This window comes from Boleophthalmus pectinirostris, unplaced genomic scaffold (genome assembly GCF_026225935.1).
Source record: "Boleophthalmus pectinirostris isolate CB_2022bp ecotype Guang Dong unplaced genomic scaffold, ASM2622593v1 HiC_scaffold_21, whole genome shotgun sequence".
NCBI classification, from domain to species: Eukaryota; Metazoa; Chordata; class Actinopteri; order Gobiiformes; family Gobiidae; genus Boleophthalmus; species Boleophthalmus pectinirostris.
This window is the reverse complement of record NW_026571175.1, coordinates 19,895,954-19,915,521: the sequence shown is the minus strand read 5'-3', so window position 1 is coordinate 19,915,521 and position 19,568 is coordinate 19,895,954. Positions and strand designations below refer to the sequence as shown.

At 37.3% G+C, this 19,568-nt stretch overlaps 1 protein-coding gene across 2 annotated transcripts; it reads right to left on the bottom strand.

Moving 5' to 3' along the window:
* Positions 1–4,283: 4,283 nt before the first annotated feature.
* Positions 4,284–18,574, bottom strand: tpd52 (tumor protein D52). Of its 2 annotated transcripts, XM_020932845.2 has the most exons (6): positions 18,435–18,574; positions 10,315–10,442; positions 9,790–9,938; positions 9,375–9,476; positions 7,215–7,263; positions 4,284–5,793 (listed from the first exon to the last, which is right to left on the bottom strand). In XM_020932845.2, the coding sequence occupies exons 1-6, from the start codon at positions 18,451–18,453 to the stop codon at positions 5,671–5,673; spliced, it is 570 nt and encodes a 189-aa protein (XP_020788504.1). In that variant the 5' UTR covers positions 18,454–18,574; the 3' UTR covers positions 4,284–5,670. The 2 variants fall into 2 exon arrangements, with proteins under 2 accessions (XP_020788504.1, XP_055012923.1); XM_055156948.1 differs by lacking the exons at positions 4,284–5,793; positions 7,215–7,263 and having other exon boundaries at positions 9,371–9,476.
* Between the last annotated feature and the right edge of the window lie 994 nt (positions 18,575–19,568).

The following is a 19,568-nucleotide window of genomic DNA, read 5'->3' as shown; positions in this document are numbered from 1 at the left end:
CCATGGCTGCACTCGGGAAAGTGTGTTTCAAAGTGCTAACTGTCATACCTCATACATTATCAATACGAGGCACATATACACAGTAGAAAGGTCTTTTGTGTGAGGCTTTCCACAGATAGTTCAAGGCTTTGTAGTCCAATCCTGTCTGGTTCTTCATGATTTGTCAGTTTCCTGTGTAATAGTCTGTTAAAGAAAAAAAAAAAAAGAAAGAAAGAAAGAAAAGAATCTCCCTTTGTTACATTATTGGCACAATTCAAAATAAATTCCAGTGTAAAAGGGTCAACCAAGTTCCAGTTGAAGATTAACTAACATTTGTGACTATATTGACCCCTTGTGGCTATATTTAATAATAATTAATAATTAATAAATAATTTGGCCTTGTATCATGATAGTATTGATCTTCTTTAGATTTCCACACCAAAACCAACATTTTGTCCCTTGTTATTAAAGATACACTATGGAACTTTCCCGATGGAGGATCCTCTACCATCTTATCTCTGTGGAAATGCACGTTGCTTTAGGTTACGTTTATATGATGATGATCTGAACAGAAGACGCAAAAGTGGCGTCGCATCTTTACTTTTTATTTCGCATTTAGAAGAGCGCTTTTGGGAGGAAATCTGTGTGCATACGGTGATGCAAAAGTGTGTAGAATTCGATTGGGTATGCATGCCAGGCGGTTAGGTGGTGATGTATGTGGGGAGGCAGTAGCTCGGTTGGTAGGGTGTTTGTCCACTGATCTGAAGGTTGGAGGTTCAAATCCCACTCTTGACACCAACCATCATTGGTTGGTCAGATCCGCTGACCCACAGGTTGGCTGGTGTGATTTCAGCTCCCACAGATGAATGCTGTCGTTGTGTCCTTGGGCAAGACACTTAACCCACCTTGCCCACAGTGTCTGTGTACACTGGTGTATGGATGTGTGTGTGTAAAGTGCTTTGAGTGCCTTGAAGGTGGAAAAGCGCTATAGAAAAACGTGACCATTTACCATGTATGCGATGTAAACCAGAATTTTGCGTCTTGGGCAGAAACGCTACGCTGAAGCGTATTCAACTTTTCCACTCTGGAGGATGGTTTCAGAGTTTTGCGTTTTTAAGCCCGAAAAATGCCATCACCACCTAACCGAAAGGCACTTCCAGTAAAATATTTTGTTGTTTTTACCCGCAAGTGTTCTCGTGTAAACAGGCCCTTAATATGTAATTAAACATATCTATTTTGCATTTATTCAATTAACAAGTTTTAAAGCTCAAAAATACATTGAAATTGCATTCTTAAAGTGAGCTTTTACTTCTCTCCATCTTGGCTTGGTGACATCACCAGCTTATCTTCACTGAGATAGATAAGTTTAATGCCAAAGTCTGGAACATTCTAGGCTAAGCAAAAGCATCTCAAACAGGTGGCTAACGCTCTACAAGAAAAGTTACACAGTACATCTTTAAACATCCTTTGTTTTGGACAATAATAAATTTGAAAGTTACAGACAAACTATTGAAACTCTTTATTTGAGCTAATGTTTTACTCCCATAGATTTTACCCACTGTAGCTATGGCAACCTTCTTCACAGCACTGCTCGTGCACTCTCCATCTGCACCTGTGTTGTAAAAGCATATTCCAGAGCTTTCATTCTAAAGGCGTACGGGGGATGACTGTATATATGAGCTCACACAAGTTGTTGTTTTAGCGCTGTGCGGGGAGCTGTTTACTGAGGCGTTGAATAATTGATGAGGGCAATGAGGAGCGGCATCTGTGACCTGAGAGAAAATTGTGGCGTTTTTGCAAAGTCAGTAGCTTTTCCTTCACTGTGAGGATATACTGTTGTTTATAGGAATAGGTTAAAGCTATACTTCTCCGTCCAATGGTGAAAATAAGCTACTTTCCCAAAATGTTGTGTATGTGTTCACTCTGTAATAGTGAAGGAGAGTTTTAGTGTCTTCAAGGATATATACAGACACAACGCAAGCCATGTTCAAGTTGAATGTCCACCTCCTATACCTTACAATAGCTAACATGGTCTGCTTCTTCAGAATACACACAAACACAGGTGTGTCACAAAAAATATTAAATCAAATTTAAGTGAGTCAAATAGTTTCTGAAATTCTGTCTAAAAGAGTTTAGAGAATTTACAAAATACAAGACAAATATCTATAACTGACAGAAGGGATGCACTTATCCAATACTGGTATTGGATATCGGTGCTGATACTGAAACATTTGCTGGATCAGATTATCAGATTCAAAATATCGGTTCAGTCGATATATTGGTTGGAAATATAAATTGATGTAAAAAGATCTCATAATGAACTTTTATTCATACAAAGTTGTTCTGTAGTTACTTGACAGAAACGTAACAGCTACATAACACAATTGGATCAATATTGTCTGATTTTATCTTAGTGTAACTCAAATCTGAAGAATCTGGATCAACACATCCCTAATTAATAGTAATAAATATGGAATTGAATAAGTTTACAATGCGATATATATATATATATATATATATATATATATATATATATATATATATATATATATTTTTTTTTTTTTTTTTTTGAGATGCACCTGTCCCGGCGTCAGTCAAAACCTGCTCTCCTTCTTAACAAAGAACTTGCAATATTTGTCTCTATCACAAATATATCTTATAGGCTATGAATGCACCAGTGATGCTTATTTCTTTCTTTTCCACAGTATTATCAAATAAATATTACGATATAAGGATTTTTCTTGCTTGGGAAAAATCATTGCACACTGACTGTTAACTCCTGGTTATTACTTTCTTCTTCTCTGAAACTATGTGTGTACAAACTGCCATTGTTTCCTGTTGTAAAAATGGTGTTTCCTGATCCTTTTGTTCTGGTGCTGTTGTTGATGTACAGTTTTAGACCTAGCTCCAGTTTTCAAGATAAATCTGGAGATATTTGGTTGAACTGAACTGAAAATAAAGACTTTTTTGGCAGCTGTTTGTTAGCCGCTTGTGTCATTGTGTCTTTTCTTCATCTCTGCTTCACTGATCATTAATTATCTTTTTTTACATTCGCAAACTCTGAGGATTTCTTATCATAAGTTCAGCCATGTGATGCAATTACAATATTTGTCATGAATGCAGTTTACTTTGGGTGCAATTCGTGATCACTAGAGCAAAAAGGCAAGTTAACTTATTCACAGTTTTTGTAGATTGATGAGGAGGGGCCATGCAAATGAGTAGCTGCTTATAATTTGTCTTAGACTCAGATTCAAGTTAAAGTAGGACAAAAAGTACTGCTGTCACCATAGCACAGCATTATTGAACAAATTATATATATAAAATGTACGGTATTAACTAGCCTGTCTTGCATTTATTCAGCTACAGGTTTTATTTATTGCTCAAAAAAACACAAGTATTCTTACTGTGAATGGGTTACCTGCTCCACAACACTAACCTCTAATTTGGCTTGTAAATTGAGTCTCCATGGAAATTCAATTCAAGTTACACAATGCACCTTTAATAAAAATAAATAAATAAAATGAAATTGTTGTTTTGTATATTTTTCATAAGTATTCAAAACAAAGACCCTGTACTCACTATTGTCCCCTCTGCTATGGTGGGGGTTGGTTGAGCGTCCCCCGTTTGTGGTGCGCACCACAAAATTATAAATATTCAAATTATCTCTGTATATACGAAGCTGGATTGTACATTGATTTGGGATTTACTCAGTGATGCTAAAATATGTTGACTGTGAGTCACGCTAGCTTTGTTGGCGAAACTTAATTACCTGAAAAACCAAAGGATTCATGGTCTATAATAATTCTTTAGAAACTGCATTTGCACTGTAAGAACTATGAACTTAAAACAAAACACATTTCTGAATACTATTCTACATTACAGTAAAAGTATGCAAAAGCTTTATAAAAAAAAATAAAAAAAATAAAAACTGGTTTTACACAACTTACTGAGCCTGTAATTGAAAACAACATCCCAGCTTCTGTTCTTGGCTGCCCTCCTGTGTTCAAATTGTGAACTGCAGCCTGCAACTTTTAATCATTTTTTATGGTATTTTTGTATCAGAGGATGATGTAATCTATTGAAGAATACACACGTAATTTTAAATAATGAAGATGAGACAATGAATTTATGTTTAATATATGTTTAATTGGTGTGTAATTCACATGTTGTTCATTATATAAGCATTTCGATATACCATACATCTTCATATGTGGTTACTTATTATTCACTTATTATTGTTCATTATACTTCAGAATTATTTAATACAGAAATTGAATGTGCTGTGAAATCAAAAGTAAAAGATATTGTTACAATGCATGTTTTTATTTTTAGAAAACAGACACAAACAGTTTGTTTAGATTTCTCCTATTTGAACAGTTGGGATTGACCTGCATTGTTCTGCACAGTATTTAATTGGTCATTTAGTCAAAGCAACATCATCATGGGCTCATATTGATCTCATGGTTCAATAAAACAATTTATTCTCAATAGTCAGGCATGGCCAGTTAGAGTATTATATTACAGTCTATCTCTGAACAGTTGGGAATCACCATTGGCCTGCCCTGTTGCTATGATGGTGGGAGTTTCTGTAGGTGTTACCTCCCTGAAAGAAACAATGAAGAGTTGTTCAAATATTGACTGTGGAGGAGACCTATTTATTTCCCTCTCTCCTGGTCAAGGCTCATGCCCCCTGTGTTTGCTCTGCTCCTGTCTTCTGCTGATGCGGCTGTTTTTTCTGGTACTACCTCGACACAGGACCACCTTTCTGTCACTCTCTCGTCAAGGGAAATATATGGCCACTTTTCAAACCAGATTTTATTCCCAGCCTTATGTGTTAAAGTGCAACACTATATATGACACAGTGATAGACAAAGTACATTCATACTTTGGACACAATGTTAAGACCTTTAAATGGTGTAGAATGATGGTTAGGTTGTAATAACACTTTATGACAACACAAAACAAGAGTTAGGTACTTTACAACATTACAACATTCTCAGCACTTGCCATGTATGCCTCCTTTAACAAAACGGTGTTGAAGTTTGTAAAACACTTTTAAAAGGTGCTCTATGTAACTTTTCTGACAGGGAATCCACTATCTGCGTGGTTTTATATCATGGCATTAAACTGGTATTCATTTCATAAGGTTTTTTTAATACCTCTCAACAAATCTGCCCTATAACCTGTAACCTGGTGGTGTCACATGCTAGACTCCATGTAGAGAGACAAATTTAATATAAAACTGTGGAACATTTCAAGCAAAGCAATATAATTTCCATGGAAACAAGCAGGCAAACTCTCAGCCAGAGAATTTACATAGTGCACCTTTAACTAACATGGACCTTCACTATCAGGAATCATCTTTACACTAGACAAGATGGACATATATTTTTCTGCCTAGTTATTTTTTTTATAAACGTAAACAATTCCTGTCAAAAACATAGGGACAAAAGGTTGGCATTAACAAAGCTTTAACATTAACAAAGGTGAGGATACAACATACATAATGACACACAGCCCCCATCAGACACATTCAGTCCACTCTAAAGTTTAGGAAGAGTCATTTGGCCTCCATCACAAAGGACACCGGCACACACTGGAGAAAAGGGAGCACTTGTGAGCCGTCTGGGGTCAAAGGTCAAGTGGATAGGGTATTCAGGGGTCGTGGGGTCACAGGGTTAGAGGCAGGTCTCAGTGCATTGGCGTCTCCCCTTCAGTCGTGGGTTCAGGCTGACTCAACAAAGACTCTGTAGTTGCACCGCTGCTGTCCAGATTGGCTGGTTCAGTGGGTGAAGCAGCGGGAGTCATTTTAGTCTAGAGAAAGAAACATTCAAAACATTGGTCAAACTTAGCAGGCAGAGACTATGTCCAACTGGTTCCTAGATAGGGTCTATCAGTCTACAGCAGTTAAGAATGCACTTTACTCACTAAAAAGAATATGGCTAGGTCTAAAGACCTATCTCACCCTATGTTTGTCACCACTTACAGTACTTGTGCTGAACAAATCAAAAATATGGTTAAGGATAATTGGTCTATACTCTTAAGTGACCCTGTATTAAGCAAAGTTTTTCTTGAACCTGCTTTATTTTCTTTTAGACATGCTCCAAATCTCTGTGACAGGTGAATGAACTCGTATCTTCCTCCAGGAAATAAAAGCACGTGACTGCAAAAACCTACTGGCACATTGAAGTGTCTGAACTGTCCTCATTGTCCAAATGTCTTTCAAACAAAAACGTTCATGGATGTACACAATAGTAGATCATTCACTCAAAATTATTTCATTAATTGTAATAATACTCATGTTATATATCATCTGTCTTGCCCTTGTCCAGAAGATTGGACAAGGTATGAGAGATTGCTTAGCCGAGCACAAATATGTGATTAGGGTTAAGAACCAGGACTACACAATAACTGTCCATTTTGTGAAAATCATAATAGTAATGATACTCTGCTGCTAAAATACAGAATTTTTAAGGAATTTCACTTTACAATGTTTGTCATTTTTAGGTTCCATTTATCTAGTCTATTTTCTGGCAATAGAAAAAGTTTATTTCAGACTTCCACCAAAGACTTCAGCAGAGGTTCCTCATATATGGACCACATCCTTCACCAACAATGCCTTATTCTATTCGCTGGTGTAATATTTAGTGTGATGATGTACAAATGGCCTGTCTTTTTCAAATAGTAAAATGTTATCCAGTTATAAGTAAATCTATCTGTAGGTTTGAACATCCTGCTATATAATGCAACATTATGGTGACTTTTTCTCCTTTAAAACATACACTATAGTAGACATACTGTAGACTATATTCATGATTGGTAATGTAAAATTATTCGATTAATGTATCTGTTGATTATTGTTAGAATATTATATAATTTATCATTACTTTTATAGAATATTTTGTTTTAAAATGTTCACCATGGCACTGTGCTGATTTAACTATTTAGTATTTTCTTTTTACCACATAAAACTGACCCTATATATTAATAATGTGTAATTACTGATTAACCTTTGTGTTTCATGATGGACATTTACCATATAAAGGCAAAGGAAGAAGAGGAATCTACCTTATAAGAGATGACCAGGACCCACACAATGGAACAAATGCAAGAAATTTCCTGTGTACATTCCTGTTGCATACTTGCTGTTATCTGGCGTCACATGCACGGCCAAATCTATTTTCCAAGTCTCCTTACCACTTCACATTAACACAGTCCACAAGGCCGTTAGTTACCTTTATAGTCTCCACTTTCTCCTCAAAGGACTTGAATCCTGGCGTGTTCCTGGGGACACACACGCAGACATATTCACACAGACTTATTACTGGCAGAGCTTTATAAAGGGAAAAAGGAAAACGCATTGGTAGCAATTGTGCCTTTCCAGGTCATGTTGTAACCCGATCCACGTCAGATACACTACACTTTTGAGGTGAGTTCATTCTTTTCCTGTGAATTGGAAATGTCCCATGAGGTGTGTCTGAAACTCAAAAGCTACCTGACATTCACAGAAAATACAACGCAGGCACTAAAGCTACTCGAAGTTACCTAAAGTGTCCTTAAGGAACCGTTTCTGAAATTGGGCGTTATCATCTTTAGGCCATATCTTGTTTTGTGGAACTAGATTTTTGCCAGAGAAGTGTGAGCTTGACAAAGTGGAGGTCTGGCTTTGACAGATTATGAAAGCTGCTCCTTCACTGATAACTGCTAACATAACTACAGCCTGGGACACTGTGTGGTATATACGAGCGTTTTTTCTTTAGTGAAAACAGGGTATTTTGGCTGCCTACAAACCTTACAATGACTGTATGCTTAAAAAAAAAAAGATGAACTTAGTCTAAGGGTATGCTTAGTATCTGTAACACTGTTAAAACTTGTAAAAAAAAATCTTGTTTATTTCACACAAATTACTTTCTATATTAGGGTCAACTGCAAGTATTTAGGCTGCACAGTTGCCTCTTTACTACATTTTACTAATGGGTTTCATCTTCCCGTTACATGCAACATTTTGAAGACTTATTTCCCATTCAAAAGATATAATATTTGATTTTTATTTATTAATCTTTAAGGCAACTGTTCTGTTTTTTCATTATTCTGAAACACACAGGATAGATACAGCCTACTATAACCTATAATATTTTCCCTAACAAAAGCAGTACATTATTAATGCTCAGTAATTGTACTTAAGTAAATAATGTATTTGCTATGAAGATGTAGAATTTGCTTTTGCGTTCACAGAGGTGGTCCACATACTTAGGGCAATCTGGGTGGGATCATAGGCTGAGTACAGATCATAACTCATTGTTAAAAGTATGTGCACAAAGTAGGAAAACTTACCTCATCACTGGCATACTAGCCGAGTGTTGAATTGAGCGCATGCTATCCGAATGCATTATGGAGAAGAAAGAGGGGTTAGTCAGAGATAAAGAGACAGAGAAGGCAGACAAATTCATGGTCCGTGTATGCACCCTTATTTATTTTACCACACATTGAATGAGTGCAAATAAATCCTACTTCATCCCATTAAGATCGATTGTGTAGTAACTCAGTGGGTGTGTGTTAATCCTATGTATTACGGCGGAAATCTTGTCGTCAAACACAGGCACGCAGCAGAAGAATATATGCACACACACACACATGTTTAAACCGTTTGACCCTGCACTCCTGCCCGCCCCCACCTCAGCCCCCCGCACAGGCCTGGCACAGCCTCATGGTCCGTGAGGGTGCATTTCTCAGCACACTGCAGCTTTCAGGGGCCTAATAATCTTGTTTGCAGCTCAGTAATCCAGAGAGAAGGAGGATGACAGGAGAAAAGACAGATTAGGACCTGGGGGTTGGGAGGGGGTTTGGGGTCAACACGGGGCATGTCCCAAAGTGAACAGTCAGTTGTGGGTGTCTCAAAATCCTTATAATACAGAGCTCTTTACCGTTATTCATAGGCAACTGTAAATGTACGAATACCTGACTAGATTGCTATTAAGGCATGATGATATCAATGCTTAATTTAATGTTTGGTTGTTCTATGCCTTCAGATTATCATAGGAAGAAATATAGAAAATTGTATGATTGTAGTAATAAAAAATACTAATGATCAAGAGACATGGACATGTTTCTTATTTCTTCACCTTTCTACATTTTGTGGAAGAACTCATGCATAATGCAATGCATAATTACAAGTAACTGTCATGGTTGTGAAGTTCAGATGACAGGCTGAGTTTGAGGTTAGAGCTGCACCTTTTTATCCCGCATTTGGAAGTGTGAGTCCTGTCATTTCAAGTATTCCCCGTCAGTGAGTGCATCCTGACAGATAAGAGGGAAGAGGGGAGTTTGACGATACAGAACATATATTCCCTTAGTACCTCTCCCTTCGACATGTGTCAAGTGTGGCAAGGGCTCACCTGACATCCTCGAGCTTGCGGCTGATGGCGGAGCCCACAGTAGAGAAGGCGGCGGTGGCCTTCAGACTGGCCTGGGACAGAGTTTCTGACGTCCTTCTGTAGCTGGAACAGACACAGAAGGAGGATATGAGCTCCATGGAAACAGACATGAGATCAAAGAGGAGAGGCATCAAGCTCTGCAGCCAACGTCACTGTCTTCATTCATTTTAACATGCCCTCAAGAAACTGCTCATTTCCTGCAAGCATGTGAATCTGTTTTACAGTAGACATAGGCAGCTTATCCAGTTCACAGACATCCTTTGTCTCAGATACATGGAATTTGCAGGTAGAAGTACAGACTTGTGCCTATGTTGATACTTTAATAACTTAAAGACAAGGCAAACACTTATGACACTGGTTTTATGGGTGTACTTACGCAGTGGAGGTGGTGACCTCCTGCCAGGTTTTACTGATGTTCTGCTTGAGTTCATTGAGAGGTGTAATTCCCAACTTCCTCTTTATGTCTGCTACCTGCTTCTCTTTGGCTGCCAACACTTGTGACAGAGTCTGGATCTCATCTTCAACCTATGGATAAAAATGTCAGTTATATTTTGCAGTTGATATAAAAATGCTGCCATAATTGTGACAACATAGAAGCTATTGTCAAGCTTATATTTTTATGATTTGTTCTAATGGGTGTTTAAACCCATCAAATCAGACAGCCCAACTACAATCACAACAGCAACAATCACACTGAAAACATATTGTGGATCACCTCTAAAATAAAAGAAAAATCATTTTCATTTTCATTAGGATTTTGGTGACATATTTCTACAGTTATGTGGACACATTTGATACATCCTCCTCCTCCCCCTCTATGGGATGTTAGTATTGATTGATTTCAGAAAGTCAGACTAGTGGAGCTCGTGACCATTCCATTCCCCTTGACCTTTGACCTGACCTTGAGCAGCTCCTCCTGCAGCTCCTGCCTCTCCTCCTCTGTCATGGCAGGTGGCGGGGCAGGCGACTCAACACTCGTCACTGCATCTTCTCCCACTTCAGGAGCAGAGTCTGTGAGCAGCTGGGAACCTACAAGAGAGGAGACCACAAAAGAACTCAAATTTATCCTGGGATAGCCATGTTTGAAACTGATTTTTTTTGTAGATTATCTTGTATCAGCACTTAGAGGATAGGCTAAAGTTGACTGTCAAACAAAATCTGTCATGCTATAAGGGGGTGTTTAAGGGTTAGGGGCTATCAGAAGCAGAACTACAAAAGTAAGGATGCTCAAGGATGCTGTTTGATGCTAGGTGTGCATCATGGGGGACCTGCTTTTTATCTTCCAACATAGCAGCCAACATGCACCTTCCCTATCTCTCATACATCTTATTTCTAGCAGCACAGTAGGACCAGCACATCAATAATACACAGAAGTTTTCTTGATAGAGACATCCTGAGCTTGACAGCGTGAGAGCCAAAGGGTTGTAAGGATTTGTCACTCAAATGGACAAAAGAGGAAATGAAAACGTGTTCTCTGAAGGTGTTTTTTGTCAGTATGATCAAATCTGGGTTTATAAAAGGGATTTAAAAATCACTGGTGAAAATAAGAGAAGCAAAGATAAAAAAAAAAAAGAGGAAACAGAAGAGGTGAATGAAAAACAATGAGAGGAAGGAGGTCAGGGGAACTGTTGAAAAATATATCTCACGCGTGGTTCACTGTCAGCTATAGGTAAACAAACACACTGACACTGGACCAACCTTGTGGCAAAAATGCACTCATTATTTAAGTGACCTCAGCACAGTTTCTACTACAGAAATACTGAGGGCCAGATCATGAAAGTAAAATAATTACTTATAAAAGCTTAAAGGTCCCATATTATGTTATTTTCTGATCCACGTTATAAGGTTGTTTCCTCATCAAAAACATACCTGGAGTTTTGTTTTGTTCAATTTACACATGTTTAACACACAAACCTTGCATATTTTGTTCTTCTCTCAAACAGAAAAAACCCTGTCCCACCTTGTGATGCCATGTGGTGATACAGTAAATGCTGCACTGTGTTCTTAAACTCCATAAACTTTCACTAGAATAATTTGACAATTTCAGACCTAGAATTGCCAATATTTACAGAACTAAAAGTAAGAAGTAGCTGTTAAATGAAAAATGACCACTACATGACATCATATTGTGGGACAGAGCATTTTGAGCTTTGAAGATGTAGACAGACTAATAATAAGAGGTTACTCAAACATGTGTGAATGAAACAAAACACATCTCCAGGTATGTTTTTGAAGTAACAACATTCTAACATGGCTTAAATCTCCCAAGAGTCAGTTTTGCACAATATAGGGCCATTAATATATTATTCTTTACAACAACTCTTCAGTATTATGTCAGTTAGGGTGGGATAAATATTTGTTTATATTGAATCCCCCATTACATTAACTATACCCTAAAGCCAGCTTTTTCTTCTAGGGTGCATTGAAACACATTTTACAATTCATTAGCTCCATTAATAGAACAATTATAAACACATTATGTGAACACATCAGTGCTCTCAATAACACACTTACATTCACAACTGAATTAAAAATGTTGAATTGCAAACTAATAAGATAATGTAAATATGTCCTACCATAATATTAATCTGAGATCACCATACAAGTGTTTATAATAGAATAATGTTGTGTATTGTTAATGTTTAAGGATCCTACATTATGCTAAATTGACTCTTGTGAACTTTCGGTCAGGTTATAAAATTGTTATGTCCTCAAAAACATACCTGGAGTTAACAGCTAGTCAGCTACCTTTTACCTTTTGTTCAGTAGAGACTGACAATTCCAGGGCAGAAATTATCCAGATGATATTAGTGAAGATGTATGGAGATTAAAACACAATGGCACACTTCCTGTATTGCCACATCACAAGGTGGAACATAGTTTCTGTTTGAGGGAAAAACTCAGCCTAAATATGCAGGGTGTGTGTGTTAAACGTGTGAATGAAACAAAACACAACTCCATGTATGTTTTTGATGAGGAAACAACATTATAACATAGATTATAAGATAGCATAGTATGGGCCTGTTAAAAGAAAAAAGATTATCATATGATTATCATATCAAGTTTGTGGATGTATAAAGTTAACAGGCAAGAGAAAGAAAAGCTCCAGCAGTCCACAATCTGTAAACAGAAGTAAAGTGTTAAAACTCTATTGCACAGCTGACTGTATATCCATGGCATTAGTCTGACTTGACATAAGATGTATCTTCCCACTTCTTTCCAAATCCTTGGCATCCATTTACTTTCATGTCGAAACAAAATAGTTGCAACATTTCAAAACATTTTAACTGAGACAGATGGGCATTTTGTGATGGCGGAAATAGCTATTCACAAGACTTGGACTTTTTTTCTCCAACAAAGAAAAAAAGATTTTATATATAATTGTGTTAAGAACTCCAAACAGACAAGTACTTGAGTCTGAAAATCAGATAATTTGAGAGCTGGGCCCAGGCATTAGCACTCTGTATGATAATTAATGTCATGGGAATAACAAGAGTTGATTGGACAACACAAGTATTTATCTGTCAGTACACGCTCAAGTGAGACATCCCACTGGAAATCAATGCCTGTATTTTACTGAGACAACTCAAGATGTGCAGTATAAGAATCTGTGGGAAAAATACAAAGAAAACTGGTTTCCTTGAAAACCCATTGTCCCTGTGAGTGGTTACAAAAGAATGGGCACAACCCTGAGAGCTGCTCTTCTTGTCTTACATGTGCCCCCTACTCCTATTACTGTAGAGCAGCAAATGCACCAGTGCCATTCTGCATAGTGCAAGATACAGGGCACTCACAGTCTGACATACAAAACTGACAGTAAAGGTCCTGTACCCACTTTATCCCCATGTGTTTGAGCAAAATAATTGGCTCTTGGGGTCAAAACAAGTCTAATGTGTGCGGTCTGCATCTAATTAGAGAGCGTTTCATTGTCACCTAATCAGGACATGCACGTTAGCATACTAGTTGCTGTTAGCTTTACTGTCATGATGAATAATTTGGAATACTCAGAATGCATAAATAACTTTGGATTACTGCAGACCACTGAAAATGATCTTCTGATTTTCACATTTTTGTTCTTCAGTAAAAATCAGGTGCAGTGCCTTTAAATTTATGTTTCAAATAGTTAGCATGACAAGATGCTCACATCGTAGGTAATAAACTTGAATATTAAACCACTTAAAACTAATATGTCTAACTTCTTAACCAGCAAACCATGAGAAGACTGTCAAATGCGTAACAGCTAATTAAAATGTAAAACCGCAGGCTACACAAACGGGTACATCGTGAACATGTCTGAAAGCTACAGTAACATAATTATCTTACTGCAAAACCCAAAAGACAATGTAGGTCAAGGATCAAACAAAGTACTTTAAGTATCAACTTGTAAGGATTTGTGAGTTTTCTAGTATCACTTGTACTACTTCATCAGATAGATGAAGTAGTACAAGATAGAAACATGTAAAATGTCACATAATAACTGAACATAAACAATGCAATAATATAAGTAAAAGCTGAACTATAGTGTGAATAATATAATACATAATAGTGTATAGAATAGCTATAAAAAGCTACTAAACTACTGTCATTATATAACATTTATAATGGGTTTTTGAATGATGTTGCGCTGTTGCTATAACAAATGACAATTTAAAACTAAGTACTATATCTTATGAATGGTAAATTGTCCTCAAAATGTCACCTATAAAAGGAAGATAAAACCGATGAATACTTGATTACAAAGCTTTGGTAGAAGTTGAATGTTAAAATCTAAATATAATAGTGACTGTTGACAATATTTTTGAAACCACTTTAAAACAGAGTAGATCCACTTGATGCAATACATCAGGTCAACAGTTCTTCCTCTTTCTCTACATTGAAAACAACAAAATTACCAGTAAGTGACAAGAAGGAAAAAATGATCCGATGACAAAAATGAAAATTAAGTTAAACAGCTGTCACTCCCTCCCCTCCCTCCTCTTTAAAGGTCACTAAACAAACTTCGTGCCAGCCGTGCCCTCTCTCTCCTCAGCCTTACCTCTGCTCTTGGATGCAGGAGAACTGGGTGGCGTGTCACTGTAGGCCGGGGACAGATACAGGTAGCTGGTGTTGACTCCTTGCTCAAAGTCAAAGGGAGACTGGTACTCCTCTAGTGGCTCCATTCCTACCGCTGTCCCTACCAATAAGACCAATACACACCGCCTACTGAACCACAGCTACCTCTGCACCCCCGGCACTGTCCTGATTGACTTCATGTGATCCACTCCTCTGTATCGCCCGTCTCACTGTAACTGCATAGAAACTTAGTTGCAATTTTGTGTTCAAGAGGTCACACACATCTTTCTCTATATGTTAATAAGTTACCATTGCCTGAATCAGCTATCCCAAAGGTCGCTCCTGTCCTGTATCTATTCAAACTGTGCTACTGATATTGCGTGACACCAATTTCCCAGGTCTCTGTATCAACTCCCTCCCTCTTTGCTTTCTTCCACCATCACCGGCGTGTCATTCAAGAAGAGAAAAGGGTCCCATTTGGCTGGATCGTTCACGTGACAATAGAGATGGACCAGAAGGGGGCGAGGAGGGAGAGGAGATGAAAAGCACTGTAATCTGTGGTGTCCCAGATTACAGCCAAGCGATAATCCACAAGAGGCAGCAGTAGCGGTAATACCGGTCAGTCAGAATGGAGGAGAGAGGATGCCCCGAGCTAAAAGGGCTGTGTAAGCGAAAGTGGTCTTTGGTGCTCAAACATGCATGGGTAATTTGTAGTTATGGAAAACTCAACAATATATCTTTAAGACTACATCACAAAAATATTAAGAACCAAACTTAAATTCTAACAAAACCTTTGATTTTACAATATTAAAAACTCTTATTAAAAAGATCTTTTGTTGCACAAAATTAATTTTTATGAGCTTTAAATCATGTTATAGTGCTCTTACCTCCTCAAAACCCAGAGATGTGTTTTGTTTCATTCACACATGTTTGAGTAATCCTTTATTAATAATTGGTCTTCATCTGCAAAACTCAAAATGCTCGGTTCCACCTTGTGATGTCATGAAGCAGTAGTTTCCTGGATAACAGCTTTTTCCTTTAGAAGAACAATTCCACAGTTGAGATCCAAATGATTCTAGTGAAGGCAAATGGAGTTTAAAAACACAGTGGAGGGACAGAGAACTCACCCTAAATATATATGAATGGTTTGTGTGTTAAACATGTGAAAAGTAAAACTCCTGGTATGTTTGTGATGACTAAACAACATTATAACATAGATCAGAAAATAGTCTGTATGAGCCCATAGCTAGAATGGTTACAATATCAAATTACAAGGCCTTGTTTCTAAATGCATTATTTTGTTGAAGCAATACATTAAAATACAAAAGGAGGACCTAGATACAGTGACTGTGTTCCTTTTTTGCACTCTGTGAGTACCTTCCATAGACAACATGTCTAAAATACAGCCTTACAGCCTTACAGTATATACAGCCTTATACAGTCTCTCTGCAATATGCCATGAAATATTATACTAAGACGTTTGGACATTTAGTTTAATATCTAATCCAAATCTCCAGCAAGGACTTAATTTAGGAATTAATAAAATAATATACATCTCTGTCTCTTTGACTAAAGGCTGATTTCCACATTCATTTAATAAACTTAGACACACCAAGACCAGATCTGAAACAACGTGGGATCTTAAGCTATTGCTCTAAAAGTCTAAAGAATGTTAAACTGCCTCCTACAGCCCTGACTCATAACAAACCCTCAGTGCACACTATGGAAAAAGTCTGTAAATATATTGTTTATATCCACAAAATCAGTATAATAAATATATATATTTTTTAAAATCATGATTATGATCGATCAATTTGAGATGATTATGATGATAAAAATGTTGCCATATTATACAGTCAATTATTTTATTTTGAAGTTTAAAGCTTGCTCAATATCCACTGCAGCGGTCACAACAAACATTTTGGAGAGCTTAATAACCCACAGCACGACTTTAATTACATAATATCCATGGCACACTGTGTCACATGATAGTCTAAGACAAGAATCATGAGACATAGAGAACTGTCCATCCGCCACACAGTTCCCATCCTGCATGGGACAAAGAACTGCTCCTGTTTGGTCAAGACAATATATTAAAAGGTTGTCTTAGATTTAAGTTTAATGTAGATAGAGTGGGGTACAACACCTAAACAACACCACAGCAGGCTATAAAAATGCTGGTTTATACACCTTCAAAAACAACGAGCAAGTCACAGACAAGAAAACAAGCCACCAAAGCAAGGCCAGTCTAAAGAGTACGACAACAGCACCTACAGCCAGAAACAAGAATGATTTTATTAGACACCTAAACAGAGCAGCACCACATGGTGGATGGAGGGAGCACCACCAGTGAAAAAAGAACACAGGAAAAATATCTTATGTAGTATTATTATTATTATTATTATTTTGTAGCTGATTCAGTAATCTCTGAAAAACAACTAGACTTCTTTTTGTCCAGCTTGATGGATGCTTGATAATTTTCAGATCACTTTCCTCTATTTGCAGTGTAACATCTAGGTGGCATGACTCTTTATAAGCTTTGATTTGGCCCTGAATATTCCTGTGTTTGCAGCCCAAACAACATACAGGACCAGCCTGTGTTTCTAACGGTCTCTGTGACTCCCTTTGACCTGAATGTTACCACTTGGAAATCTAATTTCAGCAAAAAGTTGTCCACTTATGATCAATCTTGTTATGGGCAAATCAGCATGGAATGATTAAGGATTTCATTTTCTAAAATCTGATCTGAGTTAGAGCTAATTTCCTATAAAATGTAAGAAACCCAACTTTTATTTCAAATGTTATGCAAGCAGACAGTGAGTCTAGAATAGTTTGGAAAAATATCAGCCAATGCAGTTCAAGTCAATCATATTATCTTCAAAATGTATTAATCAGAACACTGTGTTCAAAAATATATCATATTTTCATTAAAAAATATATATATTATTTGCATTATTTACACTGAGCATTTCTTTCTAAACTGTTATACCAGACTGTTAAGACATAAAGTCAAATGTAAATCAATAAGTGTTGGAATGTGAGGACAGAGCTCTTCAATCAGGGGCTCAAAGAGGAACTGTGCTCACGGGACAAGGGCCCCCTCTCTGCTCTGATTAAGACTCTGTTTTTCTACCTAATCACAAGAGTAAACTGTCAGACTGATGACATCTGTTGACAAGCCCGGCCTAGGTCCTATACTGTCCTTACAAGTAGCGCTTGTTCACTTCAAGATATGAAATTATGTAAAGTTAGGTAATCAAAAAAATGACAAATGCAATCACCCAGGCAGAAGCAGAAAGGTGTTTCTTTTGGCTTTATAACTTTCTAATGGTCAGAAACTCGCACATGAATGGAAAAGATGAAAACTGAGAGGGAAGTGAAGCCATGACTGTGCAGCATGACAGGAAATGTGTGTATCAAGCAGAGGAGTTAAAAAGAATCACCTTCAGTTTGACCTTTAATTCCCAAAGTGTTTAAACAAACAAAACTACAATGTTGGAATAGGTTTATAATCTTTGCTCAATAACAGACTACAATAGGTGTGGGCTTGAAGAACTGGAACAGCAGGGGTGTACCTCACAGGCCTACAAGCTGTCAGGTGCACAAACTAAACACATTTCAAGTACTTTAAAGGGAGTCAACTTTTTCATTTTAGAGCCCCACTAAAGTCTATAGTGTAACTAAGCCCATGACAACAGAAACATAGGCTACAGCCTAAATGTGTGCCTCTTTGTGATTGATCAATAGCTTAGACTTCCTCATTCCTGACACTTATTTAAGATGTCGTACCTTCTTATTATAAACGTATTTTCTATATAAAAGTAAGCTAGACTTTGCAACACAAAACCTACACTAATCAAGCTTGAGTTCCATATGGTCTCCCTCACAATGCATAAAGTTTGGTAACTTTTAAACTAAAGTTATTTTTAATCAGTGAAAAACAATAAAACTCATGCATTAGTGTGTTACCTTTATCTGCATCCTCCATGGTGCAGCTGAGAGAAGTTTTTGTAGTTTCTCTGAAGTTTATGTCCAGGGCGCAGGTTGTCCTTTTACTGCGACAGATCTTCCTGTTCACAGCTCGTGGCCCTGGTTGCCAGGCAGCTCGACGTGAGGGGTGGGGTCTGATGTGACGTCATTACGTTGCAGTGTAAACACAAGCGAGCACGTGGATCAAGTTTTACTTGTCATCCACAGCAAAAGCGGATGACAAGTCTTTCAATCAGTTCAGTCGTGTTTACTAATAATAACATATATTGTAATCTATTGTTAATTGTTAATCACGCAGAAATGACTTGCTGGGTTGTTGGCTGAATTGGCTTTAAGAGACAAAAATGCAGTTGTGCAAATTAATACATTCGTGTGCAAATAGTCTAATTTGAAGCACAGTTGGGTTATTTCTAGTAGTATTAACTACTATTTTAATATGATTCTCTCATACATAATACCTATTTCTTTGTGTAATTGCGTCTTACATATTTTGTCACTGTATGGTTCAGATATACCCTAGTGTTGTAATGTTTCTTCTGGATTATTGTGAGCTGTTCTCTGAGTATCATTCAAACAATAAAAGGCAACTATTTCAACATTTTGCAAGTGTGTCACAAACACAAACATTTCCCACCATGACAGGAAAGGCTGCCATCTACTGGACTTACTGTAAATTAATATGGACATTCACACTGCCCACATTTTAGTCATTTGTATTATGCTTTCAGATTTATTTATATTAATGACCATATACCATTTGGTGATTTATAAAAGTGGCAGACTTAACCTATTAGCAATGTTATTAACGTATTACCAATTTTGTGGAAAGCCAAAAACTAAACACAAAATGGCATAAAACAAGTTTATAAGGAAGGGCTGGTGGTGCAGACCTACCATATTTGTAACAAATTTAAAAGGAATTGTTCAGCTTTTCCATTTTCTATGTCTTAATAAGTATTATAATAGTACAAACTCCTAACACAACACATTTGGCGTTGTTGATGTCTTGCTTTTAGCTTGCTGTCACGGAAGCCCCGATTTATTATCGCCCCGTGTTACATGGGGAGCAGTCGGTGTAATGGCCATAATACAAGGAAACGGCTACAGATGAAG

Coding starts and splice junctions, on each gene's coding strand:
- tpd52 (XM_020932845.2), bottom strand. Junction 7,264..9,374: donor CGCAAGCTCGAGGATGTCAG/GTGAGCCCTTGC, acceptor GTGTGTCCCCAG/GAACACGCCAGGATTCAAGT. Junction 5,794..7,214: donor AGAAAGTGGAGACTATAAAG/GTAACTAACGGC, acceptor TTCTTTCTCTAG/ACTAAAATGACTCCCGCTGC.